Genomic DNA, 24,809 nt, shown 5'->3' with positions numbered 1-24,809 from the left:
CCCGTGTTTGTGTTGTGTGTAACATCACTTCCGTAACATTATGTGATGGTTTCGCTGAACTGTATTGCCGAAACTATGTTGGAACGCACGGCGCGAGCGTTTGGAGCGCATCGCGCATGCGCAGTACGCAACAACGTCACTTCCGCACCATCCTGTGATAGGCATCAAACTGTGACACTACACCAGCACCGCATAACTCGTCTCTATGTTACATAGGCACTCTATCCCGCTCAACTAAGTACATCTTTATGGTAGAGAGCGCTCTATCCCACACGTCTCAGCTCTGTGGTATCTCCGGAGGGCGGGGTCGAGTGCAGACAGGAGTGACGCGGGGGGCGTGTCAGCAGAGTTGGATTCCGACCTCGGAAGTGTCATCCACGAGCAGCTGTCATGGCGGCCGGTTCGCTGCAGCCTTCCATGGCGCCCTATTTCCCGGGCTACCGGCCCTTCGACCCGGAGTCTCTGGGGCTGGGGGCCGGCTTCCGGCTCACCTCCTTCTCAGACATGAAGGGGTGAGGCTGTAAAGTCCCGCAGGAGACGCTGCTCAGACTCCTGACGGGACTGGAGGAGGGAGAGCCGGAGGACGTCGGGGTTCCCAGGCTAGGTGAGACCGCACACCCTTCTCATGGCCGGCCTAGGTCTTCCTTCTAAAGTGCCCCTGGGGGCCACAGGAGCGTGCAGGCATTAAAGAGACCCTGTCCTGTCCTCTCTGCCCCTCCCCCCCTCCGTGTCCCCTTCTCCCCCCCCCTCCGTGCCCCCTTCTTCTTCCCCCCCCCCTCCGTGTCCCCTTCTCCCCCCCCCTCCGTGCCCCCTTCTTCTTCCCCCCCCCCTCCGTGCCCCCTTCTTCTTCCCCCCCCCCTCCGTGCCCCCTTCTTCTTCCCCCCCCCCTCCGTGCCCCCTTATCCTTCCCCCCCCCCCCTCCGTGCCCCCTTCTCCTTCTTCTTCCACTCTGTGCCCCCTTCTTCTTCCACTCTGTGCCCCCTTCTTCTTCCACTCTGTGCCCCCTTCTTCTTCCACTCTGTGCCCCCTTCTTCTTCTTCTTCCACTCTGTGCCCCCTTCTTCTTCTTCTTCCACTCTGTGCCCCCTTCTTCTTCTTCTTCCACTCTGTGCCCTCTTCTCCTTCTCCTTCTCCTTCTCCTTCCACTCTGTGCCCCCTTCTTCTTCTTCTTCTCTGTGCCCCCTTCTTCTTCTTCTTCTTCTTCTCTGTGCCCCCTTCTTCTTCTTCTTCTTCTTCTTCTCTGTGCCCCCTTCTTCTTCTTCTTCTTCTTCTTCTCTGTGCCCCCTTCTTCTTCTTCTTCTTCTTCGTGCCCCCTTCTTCTTCTCCTTCTCCTTCTTCTCCTTCTTCTTCCACTCTGTGCCCCCTTCTTCTTCTTCTTCCACTCTGTGCCCCCTTCTTCTTCTTCTTCCACTCTGTGCCCCCTTCTTCTTCTTCTTCCACTCTGTGCCCCCTTCTTCTTCTTCCTCCTCCTCCCCTTCTGGGCCCCCTTCTTCTTCTTCTACTTTTTCCTCTTCCTCCTCCTCCCCCTTCTGTGCCCCCTTCTACTTTTTCCTCTTCCTCCTCCTCCCCCTTCTGTGCCCCCTTCTACTTTTTCCTCCTCCTCCTCCTCCCCCCCCCTTCTGTGCCCCCTTCTACTTTTTCCTCCTCCTCCTCCTCCTCCCCCCCCTTCTGTGCCCCCTTCTACTTTTTCCTCCTCCCCCCCCCTTCTGTGCCCCCTTCTACTTTTTCCTCCTCCTCCTCCTCCTCCCCCCTTCTGTGCCCCCTTCTACTTTTTCCTCCTCCTCCTCCTCCTCCCCCCTTCTGTGCCCCCTTCTACTTTTTCCTCCTCCTCCTCCTCCTCCCCCCTTCTGTGCCCCCTTCTACTTTTTCCTCCTCCTCCTCCTCCTCCCCCCTTCTGTGCCCCCTTCTACTTTTTCCTCCTCCTCCTCCTCCTCCCCCCTTCTGTGCCCCCTTCTACTTTTTCCTCCTCCTCCTCCTCCTCCCCCCTTCTGTGCCCCCTTCTACTTTTTCCTCCTCCTCCTCCTCCTCCCCCCTTCTGTGCCCCCTTCTACTTTTTCCTCCTCCTCCTCCTCCTCCCCCCTTCTGTGCCCCCTTCTACTTTTTCCTCCTCCTCCTCCCCCAACCCCCTTCTGTGCCCCCTTCTACTTCTTCCTCCCCCAACCCCCTTCTGTGCCCCCTTCTCCTCCTTATTTCTCCCTCCCCCCCCTTCTCCTCCTTATTTCTCCCTCCCCCCCTTCTCCTCCTTATTTCTCCCTCCCCCCCCCCTCTCCTCCTTATTTCTCCTCCTTATTCCTGCCCCCTTCTTCTTCTTCTCCCCCCGTCTGTGCCTCCTTCTCCTTCCCCCGTGCTCCCTTCTCCTTCTTCTCCCCCCCCCCCGTCTGTGCCCCATAGGGTTGCTCTGCTAGCTCCCATGTTGTATATTGGTGTCTGGTGGTTGTGGGTCTTTTAAGCAGGCAGTGAGGATGTGATACATTTCCTCATCACCTGTCAAATGCTCTCTGAAAAGCAATCCAACTGCAAATCGTTCTTTAGAGACCAAAGTATGTGCCAACAGCCCTAGTTCTGCAGCTGGGGTCCTCGGCTCCCTGGTAATTGGGTGCTGTGTGGGGTATGTTGTGCAGATTGTGGACATCAGGGGCAGAGCTGCACAGGGGGAGGGGTCGCTGGCAGGGGCAGAGCTGCACAGGTGGAGGGGTCGCTGGCAGGGGCAGAGCTGTGAATTGGGGACCTTGCCGTGAGCTCTGTTATTGTGGAATGTGCAGATTTCCCCTGATAGGTTGATATCTATTCAGCACAGGTATCCTCTGCTCAGTACACTGTTGCAACTGGGTGTCAGGAACATGAAGGAGCAGAACTGTATTGTCTGGGATGGAGGTATCAGCGGGGAAGAAATGCATAGAGAGTGGCTAGGATAGGAGTGGGGAGCACGGCTCTGGGTGTGGGGCTGCCACTCTGCATCCTGTCATCTTCATACTTCAGCCAGGGTTCTGTCGAGTAGTGCCCGGGATGTACTGCGCCTGCGCTGTATGGAACAGCACAACAGCTGATTTGCAGGGCTGACGTAACCAGGGCGCATGTGCACATCGTAGGAGGTATCTCTCGATGGGAGATACCACTTCACAGGCACAATTTAAACCTATACAAACAGTGGGGGGAGACCGCAGTTCTCAGATTATGCATCGCTTCTACTGGAGGGCGGCTAGTGGCTGTGTTGAAGAACTGGTTTTCACTGTGTTGCAACCTGCCCTTTCACACAGGAAAAACCGGCAATTCAACACAGCAAACCCGCCTTGCAACACAGACAAAACTGGTCCATCAGCACACCACTATTCAGCGCATCCACAAAGTATTCACAGCTCTTCACTTTTTCCATATTTTGTTATGTTACAGCATTATTCCAAAATGGATTAAATCCATTACTTTAATCGAAATTCTACAAACACCACCCCATAATGGCAACGTGAAAGACATTTGTTTGAAATCTTTGCAAATGTATTAAAAATAAAAAAATGAAAAATCCACAAGTATTCACAGCCTTTGCCATGACACTCAAAATTGAGCTGAGGTGCATCCTGTTTCTACAACTTGATTGAAGTTGATTGGACATGGTTTGGAAAGGCACACACCTGTCTATACAAGGTCCCACAGTTAACAGTGCATGTCAGAGCACAAACCAAGGAATTGTCTGTAGACCTCAGACAGGACAGATCTGGGGAAGGGCACATAAAAAAGTCTGCAGCATTGAAGGTCCCAATGAGCACAGTGGCCTCCATCATCCGTAAAATGAAGATGTTTGGAACCACCAGGACTCTCCTTTAGAGTGGGCCGCCCAGCCAAACTGAGTGATCAGAGAGAAGGGTCTTAGCCAGGAAGGTGACTAAGAACCCAATGGTCACTCTGACAGAGCTCCAGCATTTCTCTGTGGAGAGAGGAGAACCTTCCAGAAGAACAACAATCTCTGCAGCACTCCCTAATCAGGACTGTATGGTAGAGTGGCCAGACTGAAGTTTGCTAAAAGGCACCTGATGGACTCTCAGACCACGAGAAGAGAAATTTAACTGTTTGGCCTGAATTGCAAGCGTCATATCTGGAGGAAACCAGGCACTGCTCATCACTTGACCGATACTATCCCTACAGTGAAGCATGGAGGTGGCAGCATCATGCTGTAAGGATGTTTTTTTAGTGGCAGGAACTGGGAGACTAGTCAGGATTGAGGAAAAGATGAATGCAGCAATGTACAGAGACATCCTTGATCAAAACCTGCTCTGGACCTTCGACTGGGGTGAAGGTTTATCTTCAAACGGGACAACTACCCTAAGCACACAGCCAAGATAACAAAGGAGTGGCTACAGGGCAACTGATTGAACATCTCTGGAGAGATCTGAAAATGGCTGCGCACTGACGCTCCCTATCCAACCCGATGGAGTTTGAGAGGTCCTGAAAAGAAGAATGGGAGAAAATGCCCAAAAATAGATGTGCCAAGCTTGTAGCACCATACTCAAAAAGACTTGAGGCTGTAATTGGGGCCAAAGTGCTTCAACAAAGTATTGAGCAAAGGCTGTGAGTACTTGTGTACATGGGATTTTTTTATACATTTGGAAAGCTTTCAAACAAACTTCTTTTCACGTTATCATTATGGTGTATTGTTTGTAGAATTTTTAGGAACATAATGATTAATCCATTTTGGAATAAGGCTGTAACAAAATGGAGAAAAAGCGAAGCGCTGTGAATACTTTCCGGATGCACTGTTTAAAATATAATATTCTGGTTGTACAATTTTTTTCTTTTCTTTAGATCCACTATGTAATATAAGGGCAGCCTATGCCATCCTATGTATAGGCTTGTCCTTATATGATTTTGGAAAAGGAAGACGAAATTGTACAGGCATGTGACAATCGCATTGTACAACCACCCTGGGGAGTTGGTTTTTGCTTTTATTTGTTCTGTAAAACTCTTGTGTAACTTTCTATTGCTGCTTGTGGTGTAATATGGGGTGGTGCTCATAAGGGGAAGCTGTTTTGGGAGAAGTGTGTAAGTTGCACAATACTTCTGCTTCCACCCCTGCTGGTTCCCAAATTGAATACTAAAAGTATTAAAGACTTTTGATCAGCATCAAATCCACCCAACTAACATTTACAAAAGGAGCTGTCAATCTTTGCAGCCTCTACAGCAGGCACCACTGAACAGTGGATTGTGGTCCAAGTGCCAATGTCCCTTTAGGACTTCCACAGCTCTGTCAGCTAAGAGGCTTTCTGCTCAGCAGCTGTCATTATCAAAGAGCCAACAGCAGGAGGCAGGACAGCTATACATGGAGGGTGGGGGCTGCCAAGTTAACAAGTAGGTGATTGGTCGCTGGGATGCAGGGACAGATAGGGGGGAGGCTTAGGACAATAATGTCGGGGTGGCTGGAGTAGAGCTGAATACAGGAATGTGAGGGGAGCTGAGGACAGCAATGTGAAGGAGGGACTGAGAACAAGATTGTGGTAGGAGGCTTAAAATCTGTATTTGCATGCGCACGTCACAGGTAGGGCACCCTGTTCACTTCAATGGGCTGCCCTATCTGTGGCAGACACAGAAAAAAAAGCCCTGATACACCCCTTCCCTACTTTTTTTTTTTTTTTTTTTTTTTTTTTTTTTTTTTCGTGGTGTTGGGGGTGCCAATTAGGAATTAATGGCACCCCCGCACATGCTAAAGTGCAGCGCATTCCTCTGCTGACTGGGAACGCATGTCATTTTGTGCATATTCTCAGCCACAGAGATGTGTACCTAACCTAAAAAGAACTAATATCAAAATAAGTGCAGCGCTAAATACAAAGTATACCCTGAGGGATATATAGTGCATTCAATAAACAATATATAAAAGTGCAATATGCAAATGTGTTCTTATATAAATCAAACAATATAATGTGCATTGTGCATATGTTGTCCATCCATATAGTGCCCTTATAAAAATCAAGTAATGGTGAAAAAATTTTGCCAATCAATTATATGTGCAAATGCTGTGCATAAATTGGCAGAGTAAATAATGGCAGGTAAAAAACCTTTTTCCCCAATCGTCTTTCAGGACAGCCACCTTTGAGAGACACTGGCCCCTCCCCTCTTAGGAAACACCTCCTTCATTTTCATGATTTAAGCCTCCTCCTCCCTTCGTTCCTCAGTTATGGTGTTTCCTCCGGTGGGGAGACACCGCTAAGGAACCTTAGCTGAATCAGTTGGAGAGACTGAAGCTATCCGAGCGGAGCTCTGGCCCCACTCAGCAGTCCGATCGTCTATCGGTCTACTTTCGGCAGTCCGGTCAGCTGGTGAGCTGAATTTTCGTACTGACCATACACTCTAAACTTCGCTTGGGGAAAGCAGGACGTTTTTAAGAGGTTCATCCCTTCGTTCACCCAGGAGGGTGCTTCAACGGGATAGGCAGTCCGGTCGGCTGGGGAGCTGAACTCTTGTACTGACCTTTTTTACACGCACTCTAATCTTCGCTTGGGGAAAGCAGGAAGTTTTAGGGAGGTCCATCCATTCGTTTTCGCCCAGTGGGGCGCTGCAACAGGACGTCCTAGGTCCCCCTGTGTTTGCAGTCGGCTTGGAGCTGGAGGCCGGACCAGATGACAGGCGACGTCAGTTCTGGTGGGGGCGGACATCTTCGTTGAACCCGCGTCTTCCGGTTCCGGACGCGGACGGAAGGAGGACCAAGCGTTCGGCTGGTGCAGCCTCTCTTCTAAGTTGCACAGGTAGCTTTGGAGGCACGTTCGTACCACTCTTCCTCAACAGGAGAATGTCCGAAGCAGTGGCTTCAGAAGCTCCAGGAGTAACGGCACCAGCCACTCAAAGGTAAAAGCCCTGGCGAGGGGTTCCCTTACCTTACAACCAGTAGCTCCACTGGTGTTTTTTCCCCCTAGGTGGTCGGGGGGAAGGGCAGTGCGTCTGGGATCCAGATGGAGATTGATCCTAGGGGAGGGCACTCCCGGTGGTCCTCTTAAGTAGTGCTGGTGTTTCTTTTTTTTTTAGGATTTTATGCTGCTCTTTTATCTCTGTCTCTGAAGGACATGAGCAAGTCTCCCCTTGGTTCTAGGAGGGAGCGTCCTTCATATAGAGCCTCTTTGGGGGAATCCCTGGTTCAAGGCACTTGGTAAGGAGTGTATTGAAGCACCGGATAGCTCAGTCAGACCTTTAACCTAAGGGTTCAGGGTTCAGGTCCCTGTTTGGGCGCCATCAGGAAACAGGCAGCAGAACACGGTGCATATCTGGCGGCTTCTGTGAAGGTTCCAGTGGCCTCAGCTCCAGAGCACTCTTTCACCAGCACAGCAGAGTGTTCCACCTAACCCGATGGATGTTCCTCCTGCAGGTTAAGGGAGAGTCTAGAGGGTTCCAGAGAGGAAGTTGAGGAAGAAGTTGACAGTGCCGTCTCAGACTCCCAAGGGAATCTGATGGTGAGGGCTTGGGTGGGGAACCCAAAAGAACCTCACGATATAAACTTCCCCCTGGATGAAGTGGATAAGCTCTTGGGAGCTATTCATATCACTTTAGGCATACAAGAGAAAAAGAAGGCATTGTCACCCCACGATCAGATGTACTAGGGCCTGGGGGAAGCGGGTGTTCCCGGTTCATGACGTCTTGATCGATGCCATCAGGAATGGCGGGTCCCGAAGGAAAACCTTTCTTTTCTGGTGCATTAAAACAAAGGTTTTTTCTTGGGCGGAAGAGGAAGCTCTTGTCTGGAATAGAATCTCCCAGGTTAGAGGCTACCTTTCTTCAGATGTCCAGGCATACTGACCTGTCCTCGGGGACATGGGAATACTTTCAGACCCTATGGTTTGAAATGATGGACTCACTTCTGAAGGTTGCATGGGTTTTTTCTCTTAAGAAAATATCTAAGCCTGCCATAGCGGCCACAGTGGTGGCTCATAATATGAAGTGTCGGCTTAGGCAGATTAATGCATGAAGCAATGACGGCAGAGGAGACTTTCTATCCTCCTTTCCCACGCTGCTTAAGGAGTTGGCATACGCTGCTTCGATTCAATCCAGACGAATGTATGCAAGATCTTCGGCTCTGACCAACTCAGCCTGGAGGGCCTTAAGGCTGAAGACATGGCAGGGGGTCAAGGCGTCCAATGCAAAAGCTCTGTGTAATCCTTTTTTACTGGAGACCTGCTGTTTTTGGCCAGGTCTTGAAGCAGTGCGAGAGCGCACGGCTGATAAGAAAGAGGAAATATATTAAAAAAAAAAAGGGGCCTTTCTCCCCCAGTGGGAGATGATCACCTCCAATTAGTTTGTGATGAGGATCATCAGAAGAGGTTACCGTTTGGAGTTTTCAGAGCTCCCCCCTTTTTGAGACTCCTTGTCACTGAGCTGCCAAAATGTGCCCTTCTTTCCTCTTCAGGAGTTAGAGGAACAGGAAGTGGTAATACAGGTCCCAGCAGGATAGATAGGAAGGGCTCCTATTCTCACATTTTTGTGGTTCACAAGCCTTTGGAAAAAGTTCAGGCTCATCCTGAACCTAAAGCGTCTGTGTGTCTTAGTCACCTACAGACGGCTTTCGTTGGTTTTGGTCACTGGGTGAGGGCACCTCTTCCACCAAAACTGTTTCAGGGCATGGATAGTAAGGATGCATACCTGCATATTCCCATCGCAGAGAACCACCAGCGTTTCCTTAGGCTGGCAGTGATAACTTCTGTAGGGGTGCTACACCTTCAGTTCAAAGCACTTCCCTTTTGGGCTATCCCTTTCCTCCTCGTATCTTCACCAAAGTGATGGTAGAAGTTCTGGCATTCCTGCGTCTCAGGGGAGTCTCGGTGATCGTGTGTCTTGACGATCTTCTCCTGTTTGTACCTTCTCTGGCGCAGTCGATTTGGGATCCACAGGTAACAAAAGACCTGTCGGTGAGCCTGGGTTGGCCTCTGAACCTAGAGAAACCCAACTTAAATTCCTTACCAGGTGGTCACCTTCCTGGGGTAGGTGCTGGGCTCAACAGAACAAAAGGTCTTCCCTCCTTGGAGAAGATCCAGAAGATAGACAAAGCACTGTTGTTTCTCCAGGGCAACCGTCAAAAACTCAGTCAGGTTGAGTTTACTGACAGCCACGCTCCTAGCAGTTCAGTGGACGGGGTCATGTTACCGTCCTCTGCAAACTATTCATCTTGAAGGTTTGGGACCACAGTCAGGGGTCTTGGGACTCTTTGGTTTCGGTTCCAACTCAGGTAAAGAGGTCCCTTTGGGAAAGGGAGCACGTTTGTTACAAGACCTAGAATGGAGTTTGCCAGTATCCAGGGTGGTTACAACCGATACGAACGGCTTAGGTTGGGGTACACACCTAGACTCCTGTTTGGTACAGGGTACCTGGGAGAGGAAGGAATCTAAGAGATCCTCAAATTGGAGGGAGTTGAGAACAGTAGATCTGGTTCTCAGGACCTTTCAGAGAGTTCTCTGGAGACTTCATGTAAGAGTCATGGAAACAATCCCTTGGCAGTGGCTTACGTCGACAGGACGGGGACTCCTGGAGCGGATCCTTATGGGTCCTAGCGAAGGCCATCCTCAGATGGGCCGAATATTAAAATCCTGTCTTTCCAGTGATCTGTTTGAAAGGAGAGCAAATTCTGATATTAGATTTCCTCAGAGCAACCAGGTTCTCAACCAGGAGGTTTTTCGAATGGATCACCCAGAATTGGGGGATTCCTTGGATAGACCTCTTTTTTTCTCAAGGGAAAACGCAAAGGAAGCCATCTCCTGTTCCATGAACAGGGGAGATGGGAGGTCGGGAGCAGACACACTAAAGCACAGAGTTAGGGTTTCTCTAAGTGCTATGCTTTCTCCCCTCCCGTTCTGATTCCTGCAGGGTCAGGGAAGTTTTCAGGTGGAGATTACTACCTGTTTTCTAATCACACCTCTTGGGCCCAGGAGGCCGTGGTGCTCCATTCTGAAGGGCCTGTCAGTGGAACCCCCCCGGGTTTTCCCGGTCTAAGAGTGTCTCCTTTCCCAGGGTCCAATCTGCGGTCCCCAGGTGGATTCTTGCAGCTTGGCTACTGAGAAGGAATTGCCGAAGGGCAAAGGGGTCTCAGACTGTTTAATAGCCACTCTTCTGAATTGCAGGTAAATAGAAACTCAGACCATTTTCTTGAAGGTATGGAGGCGGTTCAACAGCTGGTGCTCAGAGAACTCCTTCAATGTGCACAGCCTTGTAGCCGTTCTAGAGTTCCTGCAGTCAGGGGCAGATAAAGGTTTAGCCCCATAAACATTGAAGAGTCAGGTTTTCGCTTTTAGCGTATTCCTGGAAGGGCATTTAATATCAGACCTTGGTATAGTAAGGTTCTTAGAGCCTTAAGTAGGCAAAGACCAAGCCTTTGGTCGTCCCCTTCCCAGTCGGGGTCGCTCATTAGTTTTACAGGTTCTCACAAAACCTTTTCAGCAATTGGAATCTGGCTTGTTATGGTTGATTACTCTCAAAACTGTTTTTTTGTGGCGGTCACTACGGCAAGGAAAGTGAGTAAACTCGAAACCCTTTCTGTTAGGGCACTCCCTTTCCAGACCATTCAGTTTTTAAGACCATTCTGGCCTTTTTACCTAATGGTAGTCTCTAATCCTCAGAGAGTCCGAGAGATTATGCTGCCTATTTTTCGTTCAAAACCAGTGAGAGAACAGGAACACATCTTATTGGACGTTAGAAGATGTGTCCTTCATTATTTTGGTTGCACAAAGTCAGTTCAGGAAGTCTGATTTACTTTTAGTGTTACTTCCAAGGGCTAGGAAGGGTTCCAAAGCCTTTAGACGTACGCTAACCAGATGGTTAAGGTCAGCCATTGGGCAGACTTGCGTGGTTGGGGTATTAAAGCCTCCAGTTAGAATTAAAGCACACTCAGCCAGGACAGCGGCAACTCCGCAGACAAAGTGGGCTGGTGCGTCTCCTGAACAGATCTGTAGAGCCGCAACGTGGTTCAAGTTTTCTACGTTCGTGAAGCGCTATAGATTGGATCTTCTCTCAGCCAAAGACCAAGCCCTTTGGTCACAAGGTGCTGCAAGCAGTAGGTCCCACCCTAAGACAAGGTACTCGCTTATCCTCTCAAAGGTGGCTGTCCTGAAAGACGATTGGGGGAAAAATGGAGTTACGTACCGGTAACATCCTTTTCCAGGAGTCTTTCAGGACAGCACCGGTTCCCACCCAGGTTTTTTGCAGATCATCGGGAACTCATCACATGAGACCGTCAGGTAAGACTAAAAGTTTATTTGTTTGACGTGTTCTTGTGTCTCCCCAGTTGGCCGGAGGTACTCTGGAAGAACTGAGGAACGAAGGGAGGAGGCTTAAATCATGAAAATGAAGGCAGTGTTTCCTAAGAGGGGAGGAGCCAGTGTCTCTCAAAGGTGGCTGTCCTGAGACTCCTGGAAAAGGATGTTACCGGTACGTAACTCCATTTTTTGTGTGGTGTTTTTTTTGGGGGGGGGGGGGGGGGATTTTGCTTGGGTTTTTACCTGCTATTTGCTTTGCCCATTTAACACTTTAACATTTATTATATTGTTTAATTTATATAAGTACACATTTGCATATTGCACTTTATTTACATATTGTTTATTTAATGCATTAAAAATCCCTCAGGGGATACTTTTGTATTTAGTGCTGCACTTATCTGATTTTTGTTTTATTTTTTTCACGTTTTCGAAGTGTTTAGTGCTGCCAGCTTTAATTAAAGAGGAAGTAAACCCTGGTGAGTTTTACTTCCTCTTTTTTGCTCCCCACATTAACCACTTCAATACCGGGCACTTATACACCTTACTGCCCAGGCGAATTTTGAGCTTTCAGTGCTGTTGCTCTTTGAATGACAATTGCGCGGTCATGCTACACTGTACCCAAACTAAATTTTTATAATTTTGTTCCCACAAATAGAGCTTTCTTTTGGTGGTATTTGATCGCCTCTGGGATTTTTATTTTCTGCTAAACAAATAAAGACCGAAAATTTTGAGAAAAACATGTTTTTTTTTTTTTGTTTCAGTTACAAAACTTTGTAAACAAGTAAGTTTTCTCTTTCACTGGGCACTGACGGGGCTGCAGTAATGGGCACTGATAAGGCGGCACTGATGTGGCACCAATGATGTGGCACTAATAGGTGGCATGGATGGGCGCCACTGATGGGCGGCATTGTAGTGTACAGTATTGTAGGGATGAATGCCAAACAATAATGCATGGCAATCAGTGATGCTCATTGTGGGCACTGACTGGCATCCCTGGTGGTCTAGGGGGGCATACCTGGTGCTGGGCATCCCTGGTGGTCCAGTGTGGGCATCCTCGGTGGGGCTGTGCTGATAATCGATCAGCACAGACCCCCCCCGCCCCCCTGTCAGAGCAGCCGATCGGCTCTCCTCTACTCGCATCTGACAGACGCGAGTGAGGAAAAGCCGATCACCGGCTCTTCCTATTTAAGCTGTGATCAGCCGTGATTGGACACAGTCAGAGACTCTTTACCAAGATCGTAGTTGCGGTGTGTCAAACTAACACACCACAACAACGATTTGCTGCGATGTGCAGCGGCTTAATATCCTGATCACGTCATATGACGTCTGGTCAGGATATGAAAACCACTTTGCCACCGTCATTTTGCTATATGGCGGGCGGCAAGTGGTTAAAAGCATAATGGGCTAGTATGCATCGCATACTAGCCCATTATGACACTTGCCTGCAAATGAAGCCCTTGCTGTACCCTGTGCAGGCCGCGTCCACCTTCGCCCCTCTTCCTCCCAGGGCCACATGTGCACGGGACCCATCAGTCACGGCACACGCTGGGGAAAGAATCGGCACGTGGTCCAATTCTTCAGAGCATGTGCTGATGACAATCGGCGCACTACAAGTGAAATATCTCCTAAACGGCGGACATTTAGGAGATATTTCCACTACCTATAGGTAAGCCTAGAATAAGGCTCACCTATAGGTAAAAGTCACTTAAAAGGGATTACAACCCCTTTAACAAAGCAGCTCACAAGATTTCACATATTTACTAACCTTAACCACTTGAGACCCGCGCTATAGCCGAATGACGGCTACAGTGCGGATCTCCTTTGCCGGGACGACGTCTCCTTTGCCGGGACGACGTCTCCTTTGCCGGGACGACATCAGTCCCGATCACCGGCGGCCGTGATCGGGACATCAGTCCCGATCACCGGCGGCCGTGATCGGGACATCAGTCCCGATCACCGGCGGCCGTGATCGGGACATCAGTCCCGATCACCGGCGGCCGTGATCGGGACATCAGTCCCGATCACCGGCGGCCGTGATCGGGACATCAGTCCCGATCACCGGCGGCCGTGATCGGGACATCAGTCCCGATCACCGGCGGCCGTGATCGGGACATCAGTCCCGATCACCGGCCAGCCCTGCCAGTGCCCACCTGCCCCCTGCCAGTGCCACATCATTAAAAAATAAGTGCCCCCCGTCAGTGCCACCCAGCAGTTCCCACAGTGCCACCCAGCAGTGCCCACAATCTGCCTCAACAAAGGTGCTGCACCCCAGTGTCATCTACCAGTGCCCATCTGTGCCACCCATCTGTGCCCATCTTTGCCGCCTTAACTATGCCTATCGGTGCCCACCAGTGCAGCCTATCAGTGCCGCCTCATCAGCGCATTTCAATGAAGGAGAAAAATGACCTGTTTGCAAAATTTTATAACAAACTATTAAACATGATTTTTTTTTTTTTTTTTGCATCTTTTTTTTGTTTGTTTAGCAAAAAATAAAACTCCCAGCTGTAATTACCACCAAAAGAAAGCTCTATCTGTGGGAAAAAAATTATAAAAATTTCATTTGGGTACAGTGTTGTATGACCGCGCAATTGTCATTCAAAGTGCATCAGCGCTGAAAGCTGAAAATTGGTCTGGGCAGGAGGGGGGTTTAAGTGCCCAGTAAGCAAGTGGTTAAAGAAGAGGGCCGTGATGAGAAGGATCTGAGTCATCGCATAAACATGCGATTCAGACCTCTGCTGGAAGAATATTTTACTGACCGGACCTCAGTAAATTTTACTTCAATATCTCTGATCTGTAACCATAAAATAAGAGAAAACCCTGAAAAGCCTTCATAGTAATGAGGCGCAGAAACCTGTTGGTGCAGGACCAGCAGAGATGTCCTACCATTGGAACCTCAAAAAGAGCTCTAAGCAAACGTCCGCTAGCTTAAGGTTTAAAGTTGCTCTGTTACTGATGGATTTCTCTGCTCTTTCTCCAGGAATCGGAATGGACTCGTGTGTAATACCTCTTAGACATCGGGGACTGTCCCTGGTTCAGACCACAGACTTCTTTTATCCATCGGTGGAAGACCCCTACATGCAGGTGACTGTGACATAGTGCTAGAAAGAAAATCATTGTGTAGTGTAATCTTAATGGCTCCCTTGTGACCGGTGTTGTGTATGTAAGTATATTCCGTGCATAACTGCTGAGTCACCATGACAGGTCTTGTGTCTGCCCGAGGGCGAGATGTGAAATATGCGTCTGAGGCATGTTGTGCTGGTCGTTATGTCGTAATCGGTTCTGTTAATGTTTAAGAATAGAACTGCCAGTGTGAACTTTCTTTGCTGAATCTGCTGTGTGTTCAGTAAATGGGTAACTACCCTTCTTAGTAGAAGGGTGGGGTTTTTATTGCTGGTAAAGAGCTATACTATTTTCTATAATATAAAACCCCTAACAACTGGAACATCTTTAAAAGGTGGAAAGATCTTTACACTTTCTCATTGGTACGGGGCTCCTTAATGCATTAATATATATAAAGTATAACAGGGCAGAGTCTGATTGGGTTTCTGTTAGTGCTCGGTCCTGTTTAGGACTACTACAGATTTGTTCAGGATATAGTTTGCTCTACACAGCCCAGCTCAGTCCCTGTGCAGACGGATCTAGGTGCGCTTTTCAGTACATATACCAAAAAGTAAGGGTCCCAATAGAAAGTGACCCAGAGCAAGATGAGGCTCACTGAAAAGCTGAACACCAAAATCTCTAGTCAACTCCTCTTTATTGAAAATTAATAAATATATAATTTAGAACGCTAGAAAATATCACTAGAGCACATTTAAGGGCAGGATCAAGGACCACTATCAAGATCAGATATGTAAACTGTTACCGACTGAGCAAACTCACTCAATCAGAACAAGCACAGACAAGGAGTATAAACGAACACATACACAGTGCATACATAAAACAAAAAACAAATGTCCTGACACCGACAAAATTGGTGCCGATCCAACACTGGTGCTAATAAATATGCACCAGCAAGTGCTAAATAGCAAAGTGGGATCAACACCAATTTCCACAGGGGCTCGAGCCAGCTAAAGAACAGAAATGGCCGGGAATGCAGCAGTGACTGCAGTGCCACAGACATGACACCACCATCTGAAATCTGAAAGTTGGGGTTACTGGGATCACTTGGAATTAATTGCAGTGCATTATTTATATAGGGATAAATATCCAGATAGTGCAGTAAATCCAGTAGAGGCATAGGATGCATAAAGTCAGCAGTAAAAAGTCAGCAAAGGAGCTTTGCAATAAGCATGCATGGATGCTATCTGAATGTTTATCCCTATATATGCTGCATTCCCAGCCATTTCTGTTCTTTAGCTGGCTCGAGCCCCCAGGGAAATTGCTAATAATATAGTCAGTATTATGGAATTTTTATGTGTCAAATTTGAATAACAGAATCCTTCATTAATTCATTCATATTGACTGCGTGTCAATCTGCTCCTTTTGTCCTTTAAAATAACAATATTGAATCCGATGAATAACGAACTAAATACTGCTTCACCCATTCTCAGGGACGCATTGCGTGTGCGAACGTGCTGAGTGACCTGTATGCCATGGGAATCACAGAGTGTGACAACATGCTGATGTTACTTAGTGTCAGTCAGAAGATGACAGAGGAGGTAAGTGACCCCTTTTAAACTGAGCGTTGATGTAGTTTAGACGCTTATCAATTGATGTCTGAGAGACAGGCCAGACCTACAGAAATCGGGGTTTTGAAGTAACAATCTTTAGCAGCAATACTCCTCCTCTCATAGATGTAATGATCTATTTTTTATGGCTACCTTTGTACTTGCTGTTTTTAAACCCCCTGTCCTACTTTTTGTTGCATTTGTACTTTAAACTTCCATCTTTTGAATCGTAGGAAAAAACACATTTTCCCACATGTGCACATATTTAATATAGATTCATACTTTAGTTTTAGTATAACTTAGATTGCTTCTCCAGAAGATGAAACTGTCTTTTTGCATTTCCTCTTATCCTTTGAATTAAAACCTACCCTGCTTATACACTGTGTGCACAATTATTCGGCAAGTTATGATTTTGACCAAATCATAATTTTTATGCATATTGTCTCCAAGCTGTATAAACTTGAATGCTTATTGGATTTAAGCATATCAGGGAAGTTTCTTTTCCTCAGGCAAAATGGGCCAAAAAAGAAGTTTAGCTGACTCTGAAAAGTCAAAAAATTGTAAAGTCTTTGAGGGGGCACTCTTGAAATTGCTAAGATATTGGGGCATGATCACAGAACCATCAAATGTTTTGTTGCAAATAGTCAACAGGGTCGTAAGAAACGTGTTTTTTAAAAAAAAAACTGCAAATTAACTGCCAAAGATTTGATAAGAATCAAACGTGAAGCTACCAGGAACCCATTATCCACCAGTGCTGTCATATTGCAGAACTGCAACCTACCTGGAATGCCCAGAAGTACAAGGTGTTCAGAACAGCGCTGGGGTACATGGGTAAGGAAGGCTGAAACTTGACCACCACTCAATAAGACACATACATGAAAATGTCAAGACTGGGCCAAGAAATATCTGAAGACAAATTTTTCAAAGGTTTTGACTGATGAGATGAGCGACTCTCGACAAGCCAGATGGATGGGCCTGTGGTTGGATCAGTAATGGGCACAGAGCTCCACTTCAACTCCAGCAATAGCAGCAAGGTGGAGGTGGACTACTGGTATGAGTTGGTGGTATTAAAGATGAGCTAGCTGGGCTTTTCAGGTTGAAGATGGACTCAAAATCAACTCCCAAACCCACTGTCAGTGTTTAGAAACTTTCTTTAAGCAGTGGTACAGGAAAAAGCCTGCATCTTTTAAGACCATGCTATTTATGCAGGACATTTCTCCATCGCATGCATTGAAGTACTCCACTGCATGGCTAGCCTGTAAAGGCCTTAAAGAGGAAAGAATAAGAACATGGCCCCCCTTTCTCATCTAACCTAAACCCTATTGTTAACTCGTGGGCTCCTCTTAAATGGGAGATTCACGGTGAAAGAAAACTGTACACCTCTTTGAACAGTGTCTAGGAGGCTGTGGTTGCTGCTACACAAAAAGTTTATCGTCAAGAAACTGACAGACTCCATGAATGGAAGGCTTATGACTTATTGAAGAGAAGGGTGGCTAAATTGGTAAATTTTTCTTTGTAATGATTGTACATTTAGAGTTATTTATTATTCTCCCTTTAACAGATGAAAATAAACAAGTGAGATGGCGGGGGGGGGGGGGGGGGGAGGGGAGAATGTTAATTTATCGTTTGGTTGCATAATTCTGCACACTAATAGTTGCCCAATAACTGCACGTGTGGATTTTCTCCTAAGGAAGCCAAAACCTCGCTTCTACATTAAGTATTCAGGTTTGAGGTTTATTCGCATTTTGGATTGAACAAGAGTACTGTAGTTCAAAAATGAAATGAATCCTCAAAAATGCACCTTGCCTAATAATTGTGCACACAGTGTACCTTTTTTTTGCCCTCCATCAACCAATGAGCATTCCGTATATTATTCTCGACTTGAGACTCAGTACCTACACTTCTAATAGCAATTCACAAGAAGCCTTGTATAGTCTAATGTGAGCAGCCTATGCCAACCCCCTTAATTATCTCCTAGTGTGCCCCCATATACCTAAAGTTGCCAGGAATTTACAAATGCTGCAGGCAGGGTAGTCTACACTTAGAAAGTATTTCTGTAAACATCGGCATACCAGAGTTGCATGCTTTGTAGACGTGTCAAGGTACAGATTCCACGCTTGTCATAATAGAGACCCTGTCACCAACTTAAACATTGCAAGTAACAGCACAGACAAATCAAGTATTTTTATTGCCACACTGAGAGGTACTAGTGCTGAAATAGAAGCCTGATTTTTTTTTTTTTTTTTTTCCTCCCATTGTTATGAGTAGTAAATGCTGAAGTGTAAGCCTAAAGATGTGCCCTCATATGTTATGTAATGTCATAATATCCTTTTTCGTCTTGGAATACATCCTCCCTTTACTGAACTGGAGATCTAAGTAGTATGCGTATTTGTTCCTCCCAGGAGAGAGAGAAGGTCACACCCCTCATGATTAAAGGCTTTAAAGATGCAGCTGAAGAAGGAGGTACATCTGTAACTGGCGGCCAGACTGTGGTTAATCCCTGGATTATCATTGGTGGAGTGGCTACAGTGGTTTGCCAGTCAAATGAATTCATCATGTAAGCTCCATTTTCATTATTATGTTCTATTTACATTAAACATTATCTTCAGCTTAATGAATTGTGTTCCTTTTTATTCCATAAAATGATTAGTCTGTTCATGACTGATATTTCAGGTATAGGTTAATGGTGGTGGGTTGAACAATCCACTGGTAGGTTACATTCTGGGACTTCCCTGCTTTCGCTTTGGAGTAACTATGATTACAGGGAAGTCTCGCATGAAGTTGGATAGGAAAAATACATTTTAGGCCACTACATCCAGGCAAAACTAGGAGGCCCAATAAAAACGTTTTTGTTGCAAGTCCAAAAAGTTATTGACGTGTTTTATATTGATGAGCTAAAATCTGAGATTTAGCTGTGCACAGGTAAGACAGCAACCACACCATTAGAGTGCAACAGTCCCACAAGGAGGATTCTGTGAAACATCAGGAGGAGATCATGTGGTTCTGTTGATTAGAGTCTTGTGTGTCCCACGGCATATTTCTGCTCTGCAAGATTTTTTTTTTTAGCCTGGCATATGGATGAGCAAAGAACTGCTATTTGTTGGTAGCCCATTTCAGGGTAAAACAGTAAAAGTGGCTTCATACTAGTTCTAGGCTCATGGATAAGGCCCCACCATCACTATAGTTTGCCCTATAAATAAGATAATGAATGCTTTTATCAGAGCTTGACTACACAGGTGTTTTACTTTTATGAGAGAGCCCAATGCTTATTTGAACTTGTTCTTTGCCCATGCAAGGAAGATCGATAGCTGCCCTTTTAACCCCCCCCTCCCCTAGCAGAACAAATACTCCATTCCTCTGCTCCCCATTCTATTTGGTTCAGCTGCCGGAGCAGAAGCCGCTTGTGTGTGGCAGGAGTCGCTGAGGTTGCAGGTGAGCTATGGACTCTCCACATGTGACAGTACTGGTACATGGTACTTCATAACCAGAAGTTTCAGGAAATCTCCTCACTCTGGCTAAATAGATTGCTGGGGGAACAAAGGAAGTGTATGTATGGGCAGAGTACAGTGTTGTAAAGCCACAATTTTCTTTGTTTTGGATAGAGTAAAGTAGGTTCAGTTTAGCTTTTGCTGCATCTCGGAGAGGAAGTGAATAAAAATCCCCCCGTTTTGTTTTTCATGTTTTCATTTTCACGTTCTCTCTGAGATGCAATAGGACATGAGAGGAAATATCTCCAAAGTGAAAAGGATTTCTTGTTTTTACCAGATTAGGTGTCCGAATAAAAAAAGTTCTGAGTTTGAAAAAAATTTTGCATTTCCCAGTGAAATCACCAAAACAGAGAGGGTGGTTCTCCCAATTAATACAAATGGCATTAAAGACCTGTCTGGGGTGCTGGTCCTAAGAAAAAAAAAAAATTCAAGAAAGAATTGTCGAGTCCCTATCGCAGATCATACTTGGTAGTTTGTTTGTTTTTTTTTGTTTTTTGTTTTTTTGCCTACATGCAAGTGTTCTATAGACTAGTAGCCATGATGGCCTTAGCCAATGTAACTTGTTGTTCCCCAGGCCACACAACGCAGTTCCTGGGGATGTCCTTGTGCTGACGAAACCTCTAGGCACACAGGTGGCTGTGAATGCACATCAGTGGTTGGATAATGTAAGTGGTAAAAGAAAGCTATAGTAAAACAGACCAATACTGGAATGATCCATAGTTACTTCCTTTTTATATATTATTTTTTTTTCTGTCATTAGCCTGAGCGCTGGAATAAGATCCGTCTAGTGGTGACCAGAGAAGATGTTGAGCTGGGATATCAGGAAGCCATGTTTAATATGGCTACCCTTAACCGTACAGGTATACCTCTGTCCCCTTCATTTGCACTTGGTCAGATTCATAGGAGGACCTAAGCCAAGCTTTCTGTCTGTGAGACCCTCCCAAGCTTAGTTTACTTAGTCTAGCTACATATAGATCTCTTCAATAGTTAAAGCAGAACTTCACTCAAAAGGGAAAGTTCTGCTTCAAGCCAGTCCCCTCCCTCGCCAATCTGAGCAAAAGTCCAGCCCCCCTCTCTTCACCCATAGCTTTCTGGGACACATCACAGGTCCCAGAAAGCTGAGACCATTCACAAAGCGTAACAGCTGAGCAAATGTAAACAAATGCTGGTTATTGGCATTTCCTTTTCTCATCGCTATTAGTGTCTCAGAAAAGGAAAGGCGATAACTGGCTTTTCAGTTACAAGGGACATTTACATGGATTATCAGTGCAGCCTCACTTAGTGCACATCAGTCAAGAAGAAAAATTACTTACTTCAAAATTGTGTAACCAAAACACAGAATTTATTTATTATTATTTTTTTTTAAGCTAGAAATGCAAAACCCCGTGGTGATCAAAAACACAGAAAGAAAGCTGTCTCCAAAAAAAAAAAAAAATTTTATATGGGTACAGTGTTTCATGACCGCACAATTGTAATTTTAGTGTGACAGCACTGAAAATTGGACTGGGCAGGAAGGGGGTGAAAGTGCCTGTATTGTGGTTAATGCTTAACCCCTTTTTTTAGGGAAACATTTTTAGATTAAAAAAAATGAATGTAAAGATGTATACTAAGAAACCCAAGATCACTGTCAGCCACAGCAAATTATCTGCATTCAGCATGAAGAATTTGTCTATTCTAATTCTTTGTTCATATTGTCTTTCAGCGGCAGCTTTGATGCACACATTTAATGCCCATGCTGCCACCGATATCACTGGTTTTGGGATCTTGGGCCATGCGCAGAACCTAGCACAACAACAGCAGAGCGATGTCAGCTTTGTTATCCACAATTTGCCCATTATAGCCAAAATGACTGCCATCACAAAGGCCTGTGGAAACAGATTTAGTTTACTACAAGGAACATCAGCAGAGACATCTGGTAAGTGAACATTTCCAAAGATTGATGATTTCAGAAATGCAAAACTGTGGTCTTTGTATAAAGGGGGTGGACCCAACCACTGGAGGGGAAATTTTGCCATTGCAGTTACTGAGAGATGAACCACAAGGAAGAAAAACATGCAGCAACTTTGCCTTATAACTTATCAACCACACAGCAAATGCATTTTTTTTTTAATTAGGTTGGCAAACTGCTAGACCTTCATTTTGGTAAGGAGCAGGAAAATGCAATAATTAGTTGTGTAAAGCTGGATCGAAGCCTGCATGTGTAATGCTACATTTCTCTGCTTAGTAAAAAAAAATAAAAAATATACATGCTGGCAGAAGGATCATGTGCAGTCAGGCAGCCAATCTGCCCATCTCATCAGCTGTTACTGTAATGGAGCCGCTGTGATGGAACTGCAGGAAATTAAATGATCTCTAAAGAACCCATACTAGTTAGACATTCTTTTTGCTCTATGCAGAGTTGGTGAGAGGTTTTAGATCTTTGTCATGCAGCCCCAGGCTTAAGGTGGCTGGTTGTTAGCGACAGCTAGTTTACAGTGTACACAATGCTGTCTGGCAGGGGTGTCTGCATCAGAAAGACTACAGCTCCTTAGACTAGGCAAGTGTAAAAGGATTTTCTACTTGGCATGACTTTTTTTTTTTTCTCCATGGGGTTAAAGTGTAACTAAAGGGAAAAACTTTATTAATTTTGGATAGGGTTAAGAAAGATTAGAACACCTATCTTTTTTTTTTTTTGCTAGCTGTGTTCCCATGAGGTAGATTCCCCTCTCTTTGTCTTTTGTTCCAAATTTTGAGTTGACACCAGAATAGTAATAGAAATCTTCCAATTGGGACACTAGTTTTGGTGGGATTCCCTCACTTTGGAGGGATTTCCTGTCTTGGCCCATGAACAGGAAGTGAAAGGAAACCTCCCCCATGGGACACAAATGATAATCCTCCCTTATTCTATCCAAAATGGAAAAACAAGTGCTGCCTTTATTTTTTATTACATTGACACAAAGTGGTTCTACTGCTACCTACAAAAGATTGGACACTAGAAAACAAATATAACTCCCCCATAAAGATGAGGGGAGTGTGACCTGTGTGCCCCAGTAATCTTTTTTGGTTAGTACTAAAGTCTATTTCCTTTGGGAGGATACATACTGAAAGTGTGTAAGGATACAAGGGGGTACTCAGAACCAGCTGCAGGGGAGGATATATGGCCATCTGTGACCTAGTCGTAGTAAGGCAGCAGGCTGGTCTCTGAAGAGAAGTGTGGCAGTAGTGGTGCAGGCTTTGGATGGTGAATGGGAAAGGCTGTGAAAACATATGCACAGTTTAGGCATAGCTAAGGTGCATGCAATGCAGGTGACAGAGAGCCATGTAGGCTCAGTAAAGCAGGTGCCTAATTCACAAACAGCACAACGCATGCCTCCCGTCTAGCTGGAAAGCAGTGTGTCGCTGCATGAAGCTCTGTGCATTAACCTTTTTTTAAATTTAATTTTTGTGGACATTATTAGTCTCATTCACGTACATATATATGGTATAACTTTCAGTGATCTGAGTTTATTAGTGTTTAGCGGAACACTTTAATATAGCAAATATGCATACACTGAGCTTCAAAAGGGAAAAGCCCTGGGACTTAGCCTCTAAAGCTGGAGAGTACCAGGGCAGAATCTAGGGAACATGCCCCCATTCAAGCAGCCTTCATCACCTCTGGTGAGAGCATACTACTGAAGTATGCCACAACCCTGAACCTGTAAGGTGCTCTGTGGCTCGCTCACAGTACATTGGGTGGCAGGAGAGTGTTCAAAGCATAATACGGTGCCCTAGGATAGTGATGGCAAACCTTGGCACCCCAGATGTTTTGGAACTATATTTCCCATGATGCTCAAACTCCGCATTGTAGAAAAGAGCTGCATTCAACTAAGACACTAGCATAAAACTGGAGTGAATGGGGTATATATCTGGCTGACATCTTTGTTTGCTAGTAGTGTCCACTCTCCTGTAGGCATCAGTATAACACTCTTGTCTCAAAATACACCCTGCCCCCCCCCCCAGTTAACAAAAAAGAGAACCATTTCAATTTACTTTTTTCTGTCTCATAGGTGGCTTGCTCATTTGCCTTCCCCGAGAGCAGGCTGCTCGCTTCTGTGCAGAGATCAAATCACCAAAGTATGGAGAGGGACACCAAGCATGGATCATTGGTATAGTGGAAAAAGGAAACCGGTCAGCCCGAATTATTGAGAAACCACGAATCATTGAGGTGATCCCAAGAGGGGCCGGGAGTAGTGATAGCACTACACAGAGCCTTGATGGACAATGTTAAATAAGCATAGTGCCTGTGATTGCTCTAAATCTATAGCTTGACATTTTAATTGCTGTGTCAATAGGAATTCATGATGGGAGCGAAACACAAACCTGGATCAGAAACTTGATTTGTTTTTTGTTTTTTTGGTAATTTTTTTTTCTTCTTCATAATGGAAACATTTCCAAAAGCCCAAAGACATAATATTTTTATTTTTAAACCCTCACTCCTCAGCCCAGGCCTGAGCAGCTGGGTTTGTGTGATGTGAAGGATGGACACCAAAGCCCTGAGGACCCCTCATCTATTTATGATGCCTGTTTCTGTTAAAACCCTTGAAGGGCTAGAAAAGGTTGAGAAACCCAGAAGAGGGGAAGACGGCTAAAAACATTGGCTTGGGCCTTCACAATGTTTTCAATAAACTTCATGTCAAACCAAATAAACCTCTTGTTCTTGATTTGCACATTGCCTATACTCCTTTTTTGTTTACAGAAACAGTTGTGTTTTCAGCTATTGTAACATTGATTGAAGGTCATTTGATGTGACATTCCTAAGTATTGCATATCTGTTTTAAGGTTGTAGTAAATTGCTGAAAGTGTTTTTTTTTTTTTTTTTTTTTTTTAAATCTACAGGTATGCTTATAATAAAATTTACCTGTAGGTAAAATTAATATCTCCTAAAATGTGCACCATTTAGGAGATCAGCCAGTGACATTACCACTGCATGCGCTCTGCAGACACTGTATACCCATGCTGTTCCTGCAGAGCTGTGTGCCGTGACCAAGGATCCCAGGCGCATGGGATTGACATCATTGCGGCTTGACCATTCAAGGTGCTGACCCCAGCAGGAAGACCGAGTTAAGATGGAAGCCTCTGCAGTGGTGATAGCATGCTGGTGGGAGGCTTTATTTCAAGGTAAGTTTTTCATAATGTGCTTGTATGCGATGCATATGAGCACACTATGGCTTTACCTTGCAGGGAGAAGGGTGTCTTTATGCCAAAAGTGGTACAGTTGGCAATCTTACTAATGGCTGCTGAGGCAAGATCAATAAAAAAAAAATTGGTTAAAAAGAGCTAGGCAGCTTTAAGTACCTTCTGAATGACTACCTCTTGTTGCTAATGTGTGAATGAGATAGGGGGCAGAGGGAGATGCCACAGCCCCCAACAGGATACCAACCAGCTGATGCACCCAGAAGTGTGATGCTGATGTTGGTCAAGATA

At 45.8% G+C, this 24,809-nt stretch overlaps 1 protein-coding gene across 1 annotated transcript; it reads left to right on the top strand.

The window, feature by feature from the left end:
* Window positions 1–346: 346 nt before the first annotated feature.
* Window positions 347–24,052, top strand: LOC143977907 (selenide, water dikinase 2-like). Its single transcript, XM_077478814.1, has 8 exons — window positions 347–604; window positions 14,190–14,293; window positions 15,763–15,870; window positions 18,282–18,436; window positions 19,942–20,032; window positions 20,128–20,227; window positions 21,070–21,282; window positions 23,393–24,052. The coding sequence occupies exons 1-8, from the start codon at window positions 391–393 to the stop codon at window positions 23,611–23,613; spliced, it is 1,206 nt and encodes a 401-aa protein (XP_077334940.1). The 5' UTR covers window positions 347–390; the 3' UTR covers window positions 23,614–24,052.
* The last annotated feature ends 757 nt before the right edge of the window (window positions 24,053–24,809 follow it).

The sequence above is a fragment of the Lithobates pipiens genome, unplaced genomic scaffold (assembly GCF_037356315.1).
Source record: "Lithobates pipiens isolate NorthernLeopardFrog02 unplaced genomic scaffold, aLitPip1_a1.2 Scaffold_1, whole genome shotgun sequence".
In the NCBI taxonomy this organism is placed as follows: Eukaryota; Metazoa; Chordata; class Amphibia; order Anura; family Ranidae; genus Lithobates; species Lithobates pipiens.
The sequence above is the reverse complement of the archived record's forward strand: the minus strand, read 5'-3'. Positions and strand labels throughout refer to the sequence as shown.